This window comes from Ustilaginoidea virens, chromosome 5, assembly GCF_000687475.1.
Source record: "Ustilaginoidea virens chromosome 5, complete sequence".
NCBI lineage: Eukaryota > Fungi > Ascomycota > Sordariomycetes > Hypocreales > Clavicipitaceae > Ustilaginoidea > Ustilaginoidea virens.
The window spans coordinates 306,684-318,582 of NC_057320.1; the positions used below are offsets into that span (position 1 = coordinate 306,684).

An 11,899-nucleotide genomic window follows, 5' to 3' on the forward strand; every position below is an offset into this window, starting at 1 on the left:
GTTTCCTGCTGGTTTTTTTTTCTTTTTTTTTTTTGGAGCCCCTTCTTTTGTGTTGTGTCGTGCCGTGATCGGGACCTGCTCGCTCGCCGGGGAGGAGGGGGGGGGGGGCTTGTTCATTGTGTTGTGCGGAAGACTGCAGGAGTTCATGCGTCAAGATGCCCGGTGCCAAGCTCCGAGGCGGGCGGGCTGGCGTCTCGAGGACACACATACGCAGCTCCCATGAAGCTGGACTGGACCGCCGGTCTAGGACATCACCCAGCGCTCCGCCGTATGCGCACCCCCAAGCAAACAACTCGCTGCGCCAGACGCGGTTTGTGAAGCGACCCAGCCGGGCGGCATCGCATGCAGAATCCCGGCAGCAGCTTGGCAATCGTCTGGTTCATTCTGGGGGGAATCGCAGTCCGCCCAGCCCTTGGCAGTGCCAATTGATTGACTGTTGACTCCTGCCGCGGCATCCAGAGTCCGCACAGTGCCCAGACCTGTCTGTCAGAGTCGCAGCACGGCACACAGCAGCACGGCACACAGCGGCACTGAGTAAGCCCGCAGCAGCCGTAGCAGCAGCCTTAGCGCAGCCGCACCAGCAGCACCAGACAGCAGCAGCCGCCCCCATCGCCAGCAACCGCTGACCGCATGCATCCACCAATTGAACCAAAATTTTATCATTGATGATGAACATTCAATCAACCTCCACTTTTGCCACCCTCCTCCCACCGACACACCTCGACGCAAACAACAACAACAACAACACAACCCGCAACCATCCCCGACGTCAACCCAAACCACCCGTCTTCACCCATCGCCTTGCCCGCCATGTTCTGCCTCCGCAGGTCCGCCTCTCCCCCGTCTTCCCCCCCCCCGCCTCAGACGCGACGCCACTAACGCTCCTCCGCAGCTGGCTCCCGCTCCTATTCATCCCGACCAACGCCTCGCCCGCCTTCATCTTCCTCTTCTTCATATGCACCTACTTCCTCAACCGGCCCTGCGTCTACTGCTCCCTCCTCCTCCTCATCCTCTTCCTCACGTCGTGCAACTGGTCCGACCGGTGCTTCTTCGACTTCAGCAGCGACTGGTTCCTGCCGCGCCCCAGCGCCGCCGGCTCCCATGCCGACGCCTCCTCCCTCAACGCCACGATGCTGCACGCGGCCAAAACAACCGCCCGGACGCTGGCCAGCGCCGCCGCGGGGGAGCTCGCCGCGCGGCGGGCCGAGTGGACCGGCTTGGGGGTTGAGTGGTTGCGCACGTTGCTGGGGAAGAGGGAGTGGAGGGTAGATTGTATGGATATCTATATTCAGTTGTGATGCGGATGGCCGTCCATCGCCGAGTGTGCGTCGTGTGCGCCGTGCGAGGCGATGCGGCACCATGCTCTTGGCTAGCGTTTGCAAAAGATGACTACCTCTTTGATTTCGACTGCGTGTAATGGGCACTGCAAGAGCGTCATGTGTATATCATATCATTCAGTGTAGGTTAAAGACGACATGTATCTCTTAATCACCCCCCCATTCTGTCACCCCAATGCAATGCGGCGCAAAGGTCCTTGGTGCAAATCTCCCTGCAGCAACATCATCTGTGCAGCAGCCTCTGTGTGCCGTGTAACGAAAGTCTTTGTTATATTTGAATCGTGATGCGTACGTACTTTTTGAGTCTTATTCTAGTTGCATAAAATCCACCTCCCGCCCGGTTCATCGAATAATCATTATTTAACCAGTCCGGGCAGCGCTTGCTTACATGGGCCGAAATCATGCTGTTCGTTGTCATGTCACACAAAAGAAACCGCTCTCTCACTCGAATCCTCTCGTACCTCTGACCCCGATGCAACAGCCGCTTCCGCTGCCGGTGTTTCTGCAGACGTAGCCCCAACACTGACCGTCTCAACTACCGTCTCCGTCACGGTCAAGTAAGCTTTCTCCGTCACCGTGCTAATCACCTCAGCCGGGGTCATCTCCGGAGGCATCGCCTCAACGCTGACCGTCTCGACGACTGTCGTCGTTGCGGTCAAGTATGCTTCTTTGGTCATCGTGCTAATCACCTCCACCACGCTGACAGGCACGGCTTTCAAAGACATCTCGGCCACCTCCAGCGACTTGGAGCATGCCACGCAACCGTCACCCGCTCTTGGCATGGGTTGCCCGTTGGCTACTTCCACTCCCCTCCCGAGAGTTTCGGCGGTCTTATCGATTGCTGGTTGCGCAACTGGTTGCGAGGCTTGGTCCACAGATATCTTGCCCACAGGTTCCGAGACATTCGTGTTGAATGAGTTGGCTTGCTCGGGAGATCTACCACTTCTCACGGCAAATACCAGCACCAATAGACTGAGCAGGCCGATCATGACATTCTTCTGGTCTTGCAGGAGCACCTTGGCGGCCTCGAGGAGCAAATCGGGCAAAGACACGTTCTTGTCCGTGCCCGTATCTCGTCGCTCCCCATGTCGCTGTTGCCGTCGTTCAAACGCCTCCACGGGAGGTGACGGCGGAGTCTGATGTGGGGTGTACTCGGCTTGTGGGTCAGTGGGCTCCGAAGTACAGGTGTCCGCAGCATGAGGGCGTGGCGAGTGGCCGTAAATTTCTCTCAGTCGTTCCTCATCACGCAAGCGGCGATCATGATCAAATGTAGATCTGTCCTCAACTGGCGCTTCGGGCTGCGGAGGGGCATCAACGTGCTCGGACGGAATTTCTTCATCATCGTCGTCGTCGTCGTCGTCGGCGGCGGCGGCGGCAGTTGCCTCTTCCTCCTCCATATCCAACGCTCCCTCCTGTTCAGCGGCCATATAGTTGCGCTCTGCCTCCTCTCTGAGCCGGCATTCTTCGTCGGCGGCGGTTGCGGCGGCGGCTGCCTCTTCATTCTCCATATCCAACGCTTCCTCCTGCTCAGCGGCCAAATACTTACGCTCCGCCTCCTCTCTGAGCTGAATTTCTTCGTCAACAGCGGCGGCGGCTGCAGCTGCAGCCGCTTCTTCCTCCATATCCAAAGCTCTCTCCTGTTCAGCAGCCAGGTAAGACAGCTCCTCTTGTAGCTTCGGGTCGACTAAAGGTTCCATCTCCACGTCAACGCGTTCCATTTCTTTCCAGCAAGCCTCCCAGGCGCCAGCCCGCATTAGTCCATTGCTGGCATAGACTTTGACCCGGTAGATCTTGCCAGCGCCGAGAGAGTCATACTTGATATCAGAGTGGCAAGTCGTACACCAGTGTGTCTGGATCTTGTGGGCTAGAGATTCCCGTGGATAACGATTCTCGTCATTGTCCTCCTCATCGTGTTCCTCGTCGCCGTCTTCCGTCAGCGACATGACGTTAGATGGTCCCAGATAATGTCCACACTCGAGAATACGAGCTCTTCGCCTCAGCGGTAGCTCCAACGTCTCGAGAAGTCGCTCCTCCAGCACCTCGTAGTCATTCTGCGGATGTGGCAAAAGAATGCCACGATCCGAAACAGTGTCTGTAGTCCGGTCCTGTAGCTGTTTCCAGGAATCCCAAAGAGTCTTGCACTCGGGGCTCAAGTCACCGGGATGTGCGTTATCCAGCACATGCCCCCAGGGCCATCTCAACGGCATTACCGTTACGTGCAGTAAAACCAAAGGGGGCGTGTTTCTCTTGAACCGCGGCGGCGTCTTCTTGGGCGAGTACTGCGCCGACACACTCGGGGAACCAAGTCGTGAAACAGTTGGTCTTGGCGTCCGGCGGCTTGAACGTGGAGACCCGATGACTGACGCTGGAGGGGAGGACATTTGGATCGCTTTCACAGATGATGGTGATCTAAAAGGGGGTCGAGGGGCTCCTCGAATTGTTGGCACAAAGTCATCATCTTGGTCTGAATGAGGAATGTCTGAAATGCGAGGCGAGCGAACTTTTTGAGGCGAAAACCTCGTGCGGTCTGATTCCGACAGTGACCCCATGGAGCTCCTGGGGCTGTGATCGCTAAAGACATCATCCTCATGATCGTTGTGGGAGCTGCCATCTTTGTCGTCGTCTGTATGGGCGGCGTGTTCCGCGTCATGGCCTTCCGATAGCTGACTTTGACCAGCTTCGGATTCACCGCCAAATGACTGGCGGGGACTCTCAGAGGACGAGGGAGCCACGAAATTGTCATTTTCCCCCGGTTCAGCCTCGTCGCCTAGTTCCTTCTTTGACGCCCCGGAGTCTCTCCGTGACTGCCCGTCTCTCTTGTCGTCATCCGAATATTCATGCCGATGGGCGGTAGAGTCGTCAGCTAGATCATCAGAAGCCTCCTCTCTAGTCGGTTGCAATTCCTCGGTGCTTGAATTTGATTGTAGCTCCTGAAGATGCTCCTCCTCGGCGTGTTCCTCGCTGACCCCTGCAGCATTATGAGTGCTCATGGTTGAGGGTTTATGGCTCGCTTGTTTGTCCAGGCAAGAGGGGTCAATGTGAATCTCAAAGTCAAGGCCCTGATGCCCTCTTTGTCGAGGCATCAGGAGACAGGCAAGCTTGGAGAGGCGGAGGAAATATTGGGATTGAAGGAACTGAGGCACAGAGGAGCGATCGCCGTATTGGCGGTAAAGGGGGAAAAAGACGGTCGAGTTGTCCCGCCCAACCAGGGACAAGATTAGTGGCCCAGATTGCAATCATTGGGTAATCAACTGCCGCACCTGCATGGGAAGGTGGGATGGCTGGCCACTTGCAGGCTGTGCTTTTGTTTACGCCGGTTGCTACGTCGACCGCCCAGGCTGTGGAGCTCCCCGCCCCGTCACCAGTACGACTTGGCATGAGTTCAAGACTCGGGCCATGTCGAACACGCCGGCCTGTCCACTCTTCACCAGGTTGGCTTCCATCGACTGTGTTTCGAGGACGACGTCGACTTGAAGTGAGAGGTATTCGGTATTTCGAATCGGCATGGCGTTTCTGGCATGCTGCGGGGCTGGAACGCGGGTGCGGGTGCGCCCGTCATTCCCAGCTTTCCCACCATGTGGGTGAGTGTGGCTCCGTTGGGATGTGGAATGTGGAATGCTGACAAGTCTGACAAGTCTGACGCACCCGTTCCCATTCCCATTCCCATTCCCAGGCTTTGCAACAAGGCCCATACCAAATGGGGGCGTTGCTTTTCTTCTTGCAGCTGCCAAGCTGCCTCGAAGAAGATGCGCCGCCGCACTTGCCTTTGTCGCCTGCCTAGCCGGTAATCATCGATGCAGACCGAGAATGCCGCCAAATGCCCGTCTCTGTGATTGTAGAGCACCCTTTTGCTTCAGGCTTTCTGTGTCGCCAACCTCTTAGCGCTGCCTCGTACGATATTAGGATCTTGTCCTTTCGTGTTGGAGCTATACAGCCAAGTTGTCCCGAATGTAAACCAAACTGTGTCTGCTGAATTTTGAATGCGGAAGAAAATCCACGTCTCCATAACTGTAACAACCTCCCGCCTGACGCTACAATTTCTCAGGGCCATTCATGTTATCAGTCGACTGCTGGATCAAGCGCAACGGCCCAAGGCCCGCCAAGTCATTTTCGGCCAAGCCTTGACGGTGCTTCTTGGTCTGGATCCCAATTTCCATGCAATCAGGCATTCCCGTTGAAAATATACTTGTTCATATTTCCCATGAGGGGTGTTGATGTAGAAGAGCAAGAAGAGCAGGAATAGTCACATGAGAGCTGCTCAAAGAGTAACAACAAAGCATACTAGATATAGAGCCTCAGACTTGAAAGCATCGCAATGGAAATGTGGCATGTAACGGGCTCATAACTGTCAAAGGGTTTCGCCTGCTATTGTGGTGCAATACAGTATGCCATGGATAAAGACAGTGGAAGTGGTAAAGTCAAAGGAAAGTGGCAGCACGGGTAAAGTACGGGACTAAGGCGTTCCTCCCACGAAGTAGGTATTTAGGTAGGAATAGCTAGGGGATTTAAAAAGTTAAATAATCTCCTCTCGACATACCCCACTAGATTGGGTAGGTACTTGTCACGATCAATGAGGTCAGAGTGTGTGTTATAATAGGCTTAGTTGCTTTCTCTCTAGCTAATATCTATAGGGAGCTAATCTATACGTATATATATATAGGTATTATCACGTGAGGGTATCACGTGAGTGACATATAACAAGTGCCGCCCATTAAAAAAAAATAGTGTCTTTACTGTGCACGGATCGTGAGTGATTTAATTGTCCCTAACGCCTGAGTTCTATTCCTGTCTATTACCCTAAGCCTTGTCGAAGTGGGTGTTATTATATAATAGGGATTCCGGTCGTAAGGGAGCGGTAGGTAGTTAAGTCGACTTTATTAGGGTTGCTAATAAAGATAGTATATAGGTCGTTCGTTTTGCTAATTAAAGTCTTTTTTTTATTATTTTAGGAGTTAAGGTTATTAATCTCTTTTTTATCTTAGGAGTCAATATTAGCTGCTTAAGAGTCGAAGATACTAATTAGGGTAATTCTACAATAGTGATAATTAAGGTACGGTTAATTGTATTAGTGAGTTGCTATAGAGCCGATATATTGTGCGTGAAAGCCTTAGTGAGCTTAAATATTTGCTATATCTATTAAGTTGTTTATTCCTTAATGAGTTTAGAGTAATACTAAAGGGCCTTTATATATTAGAGTGATTGCTTAAACTATTTCTCGGAGATATAAATAAGTCGGGGCGCTAGGTAGTTAAAGTCTGCTATTTCTCTAATGGGATTGGTTTAGGTATAATACTTATTGATGGCTTTAAGTAGGTTAGAAGCGATTTAAGTTAACTTTACTAATTTTTGGGCTATATCGGGGGCAGGATAGCTTTATAAGTCGCGATTATAAGTATTATAAGCGAGCTTAGAGATAAATTAGGTTAATTTCATTAGTTCTATAAGTATATTACTAGAGGGTGAGTGAGATAGAGGTTGCTATTAAATGGCTAAAGGGGGCATAGGTTAAGGAGGTAATTACTAATCGATTAGGGTAAGCGGAGGTAGCTACTAATTGATTAGGGTAAAAGATATAGTTAGGGTCGGGCTAGAGGGTATTATATTCGTTAGGGGTTCGTCTCTAGTAGGGTAGAAATATCGCTAAGCATTAATAATAGAAATAGGATATAGAGGGATTTAATTAAGAAGGGCCTAATAGTATCGGTATACATTTTAGTATTGGGCGTTTCGAGATAATATAGATCCCTAAATTATTTTAAAAATAACCGCTTAAAGGATATCCTATAGGTCTTTAGGGACTTAAGGTATAATTAGAATTTTTTTAATTAGGGTGTTATTAGATAATATGGCGTATATACTAGTAAGGTTAAGTAAGGAAAGGATATTCATTAGAGAGGCTATTTTAATAACTTTTTAGGGTAATATCCTTTAATATAAAAGGAAATGCCTAGCGAAAATATATTATAGTAAGTTAGGTCTATATACCTGGATAATACCGATGATATTCTAGTAGGACTATAATACTATAGATTGTATAGATATCGTGGGAAGTTATAGGTATTGAGTTTATATATATAGGAGGGTCGAAATGCTAGAATATATATATAGGAAAGAATAGAGGGATAAGAAAAAGAATTAAAGGGGTTAGCTAATATTAGTTAGATAAGGCTAAAGTGAGGTAAGAGGGTCTTATTATTCGAGCAGCTATATCGCCTGGCGGGCTATATATTACAGGAGATCGGTGGGAAGTTGAGTCGGTTAAGCTGCTACTGCGATAGAATTAGCTCGATTATTATTCCAATATTATAATAGTTTTAGGCCGGATGGTTTCTTTAGTATTATATCCGCTATTATCTACTAGTTATATAAACTATTAAGATCGGTAAATTTAATATAGTATTAGGTTCTATCCTTTATCGTTTTATAGTCGATTATCTGCTATATATTATAATCGGTAAGGCATACTAATGCCGATATTAGGACTGGCCGTTAAAATAGGTCGGGTATAAAGGGTTCGAAATAGTCAATAGAGATAACTAGGTGTATTCGCTAAATATTTAAAAGGTTAAGCTTATAGGCCGATCTGCCTATATATTATATCACCTCGAATAGGCCGGCAAACTTAGTAGAATACTTCTAATTAAATTACGATAGGATCGAATATCCTCTTTTATTAAAACGGATAAATACTTTATTGCTAGGTTAAAAGAATATTAATCGGTATTTATTATTATAGTGCGATTTCATTCAGATAGCGGCAATAGCTATTATATTATAGGCTTAGAGTCGTTCTTTAATACGGTTAAGCAAGTCTAGAGGAGGGTATATAAGTGCGCTAATAATATTATTAGGGTTAAAGCTAAAAACGATCTAGTTTAGTGAAGCTCTAGTCGATATATTTAGGGTATTATTAAATTTAAATTAGAGTTTAGGCAGAATTATTTCCTACTAACATAAGTCTTATAGGTAATAAATATAGATTCAGACTATCGACTCAATCTATTAGATTATTTATTCTATTTAATTATCCGTTTAGGGATAATAGGCTATCAAGTAGAGTAGTTTTATACCTATTAGTTTCTAAAAACTAAACTATATAGTAGATAAGAATCTCCTATCTCTATCGCTAATAACTACCTTTAGGATCCCCTAATTGTAGGATAGCAGTCTATTATAGAGGAGGGAGGCGTATTAGTATGCAGATAAGGCATCTTTATAGGGTGCTATTATTAATTATTTGCTAAATTTATCGATTATAACTAATATAGAGTTGTTACCGTTAAGGGAGGTTAGTAACGATAGCAAAAAGTTAATAGAAATTATATAATAGGGATAGGGGGGAGGTAATAGGGGTTATAGATTGCCGTATTATTGATAACGTCGAGGGTAATAGATTTAGCAGAGGGGATAGCTTCGAAGGTAGTCTCTAAAATATTATAATCCCTTATAGATATAAAACTATTAGACTGCCTTACTTAATTTTGAGTAACTTAGATAGTTTCCATTATATATAGCGGCGAAGACTTTAGTTATTGCATTCTTAGGTATATATAACCTAGGCGGGCAGTCTAGGGATATTTTTTAAAGTAAATTGTCTATCTATTTAAAGGGCAGAGAGGCCTTATCTTCTATAGGTAATTAACTATTACTATCGATTATAGATTTAATATATAACTATACCGGGTCTTTATTATATCTTTTCTGTAAAAGTCTGCGAAATTCTAGAGAAATACTAACTAAGTTTATTATAGGCCTTTCGGTAGTAGCGATAATATTAGAGGGGATAGGTAATAGATAAGTAGGATTATATTGAATATTATAGACAGAGGCAGTAGGGAAATCTATTTAGTACTTTAGTCGATTATTAGGAAGTTATTTAAGTTAACTAGGTGCTATTAACTTATAAGTCGGTAAGATAATTAGCAGACGACTTAATATATTAGGGATAAGGTAGTCTTTACCTAGTTTATAAATGGCTTTAACGTTAAACTGGCTAATATATTCTAAGGTATAGATTATTTTCTTATTAATAGTGTGTTGGCTAGAAGTATTAGCTATATCGACCTATTGCGCTAGGTTAACGATTAAGTAATAATCGGTAAAGTAAATAACGGGAGGCTTCTTAATTGCCTTAATCTAATATCTAGCCTTTTTTAGCATCTATATATATCCGCAAATTTTAAGTTTAGTAGACTAATATTTCTTTTTAATATCTAAAAGTGTCTTTAAGAGGAAAGCTATTAGTTATATACTAGTGCGCGGGGAATATACGGTGATAATACTATCCGTTCTTAGTTTGGGAATAGTATCGTCTTTAACGTAATAAACTATAATTTTAATTCCCTTTCCTGAGGTATTAAAGTCTATAAAAAGATGCCTAATAGGGGAAAATAAATAGAGGATCTTATTATCTGTGAGGGCCTTTTTAATTATATTGAATAAGTCGACTTCTACTTTAGTAGGCAGTAATACTCTAATGCTAATAGCCTATTTCTTTTTTACTAGTTTTAAGTTCTTAGGAGGGTTTTTCTTTAATTAAGCGAATTATAAAAGATTAGTCTTATATTGCTATAATAGTTCGATAATAAATATATAACCCGGCATATTATATTAAAGTGATCCTATAAAGCCTAAAAGATACTTAAGGGTATATAGCATCTTAGGGAATTATAGATTTCTAACTATTGTGAGTTTTTATTCGGTAATAGCTATACCGAGTGAGTCGATAAGCTTGCTTAATACTACCACTCTAGGGAAAGTAATAAATATTTTAGCTAGGCTAATAGAGATATTATTTTTCAGAAGTCGAGTAAATAGGTTAATTAGATTAAGTATATACTATTAAAACGAAGAGGAGGTAATAACGATATTATTATAATATATATCGGCATTTAATCCCCTTAGGATATTATCTATCTTATGCTATATATAAGCATTAGAACCTTTATAGTCTAGAATAGGGATATAAAAGGTATATTGACTATTATAGGTTATAATAGTAAATGCCTATCTAGAGTCTAGGTGGATAAGCCATTAGTAGTAGAAACTTATGGCATTAATAATAGTTATATAAGTAGTATTAGCTAGCTTTATAATAATATCCTCCTATTTTCTTATTAGATAGGCATCGAGTATTATTATTGAATTGAGCCCTTAGATATTAACTACTATACGACCTTTTCTCTTATTAGTTATACCCTACTAAATAATAAAGACTAAAAATATAAATAGGATATAGGAGGTGGTATAGTATGCTTTATCCTTTACGATTAGACCGTATATAGTATCTTCGACTATTTTACGGTCGTTAGGGCCGATTAGGTAAACTTTATACTTCTTAGGTATTATATCCTCCTATGTAGGTTTTATTTAGATATATATCTACTCTTCTAGTAGGATATAGGCAAAACCTTTATCCTTAAATAAATCGGCGAATTTATCGATAAGTTTTTAGAGTTAATTGAGTTCTTTTAGGTTGCTTAAATTATAGATATTAACGCCTATAGAGTAAATATAGGTTAATATAGCGTTAGCGGCTATATATTCTGGTATAAGTATTCTAACCTTAGGGTTATAGGTTAAGACGGTAGCTAAATCGGCTGCTTCTACGGAATTTACATAATTAATAAAAAAGGCTTAGTGTCACGGGCTCGGGCTACGCCCGCGCCACAATGTGGCTAGGACTCGGGCTGCGCCCGCGACTAGCCTAAGGAGTATCGGCACGGGGTCACGAGGGCTCGCTAAGGACTCGGCCCGTGCTACGTACGGGCATAAATAGACTACTCAGAGGCCCCTATTCGGGTCCTCTTCCTTTCCTCCTTAGTCTATTTAATATATTCATTCGACGCCTATTCGCAGTAGCCCTAGGGCCAGTCCTTTACACTTAGGCATAATAATCTATAGGGTATATCTATCCTATAAGTTAATTTTTGCGTATTAGAATGCGTTATAGGGAGGTATTATAGATGATAATATACGCTATTTTATAATTAACTATAGAAGCGAATTATTATAGATTTAGAGTAATAGTTGGCTTAAAGATTATTTAGTAATCCTTTAGGACTTTTATATTGACTAATATTAGTATACGTGAGTATAAAGGGACGACTATAGTGCTAGATACCTTAATTAGGTAGATAATAGGAGGTGACTAATGCCAGGCGGATATTAGGATATATATATCCTCATACTTAGTGAGGATAGTATATCTTTTGCTATTAATAATATCGATTTATTTAGGATTAAGGCAGTTTATACCGATTAATATATTAGCTTAGAGTGAGTTGATAATTACTATTTCGCGGGTAAATACTATAATAGCTAGACTACTATCCGGTTTTTTACCTAGGAAGTTTAATATTAATATTATATATCTATCTATAATATGCTTATCTGAACCGATACTGCCGATAGTAACTAGTTAAGCTTAAGTTTTAATTTAATTATTAAGGAAGTTCTTTATAAGCTAGATAGAGTCGATAAGACTAATAGAATATCCTATATCAGTATATATATCGAATTAGTTATAAGGATTATTAGGGTTAGGAGAAATCTAAAATCTT

General features: G+C 43.8%; 2 protein-coding genes across 2 annotated transcripts; one reads left to right on the forward strand and one right to left on the reverse strand.

Moving 5' to 3' along the window:
- Window positions 1-810: 810 nt before the first annotated feature.
- On the forward strand, window positions 811-1,298 carry UV8b_06101 (uncharacterized protein; the record flags this gene model as incomplete). The annotated part of the gene is made up of 2 exons (XM_043143598.1): window positions 811-827; window positions 893-1,298. The coding sequence occupies 2 exons, from the start codon at window positions 811-813 to the stop codon at window positions 1,296-1,298; spliced, it is 423 nt and encodes a 140-aa protein (XP_042999533.1).
- A 458-nt stretch (window positions 1,299-1,756) lies between these two features.
- On the reverse strand, window positions 1,757-4,327 carry UV8b_06102 (uncharacterized protein; the record flags this gene model as incomplete). The annotated part of the gene is made up of 1 exon (XM_043143599.1): window positions 1,757-4,327. The coding sequence occupies one exon, from the start codon at window positions 4,325-4,327 to the stop codon at window positions 1,757-1,759; it is 2,571 nt and encodes an 856-aa protein (XP_042999534.1).
- Between the last annotated feature and the right edge of the window lie 7,572 nt (window positions 4,328-11,899).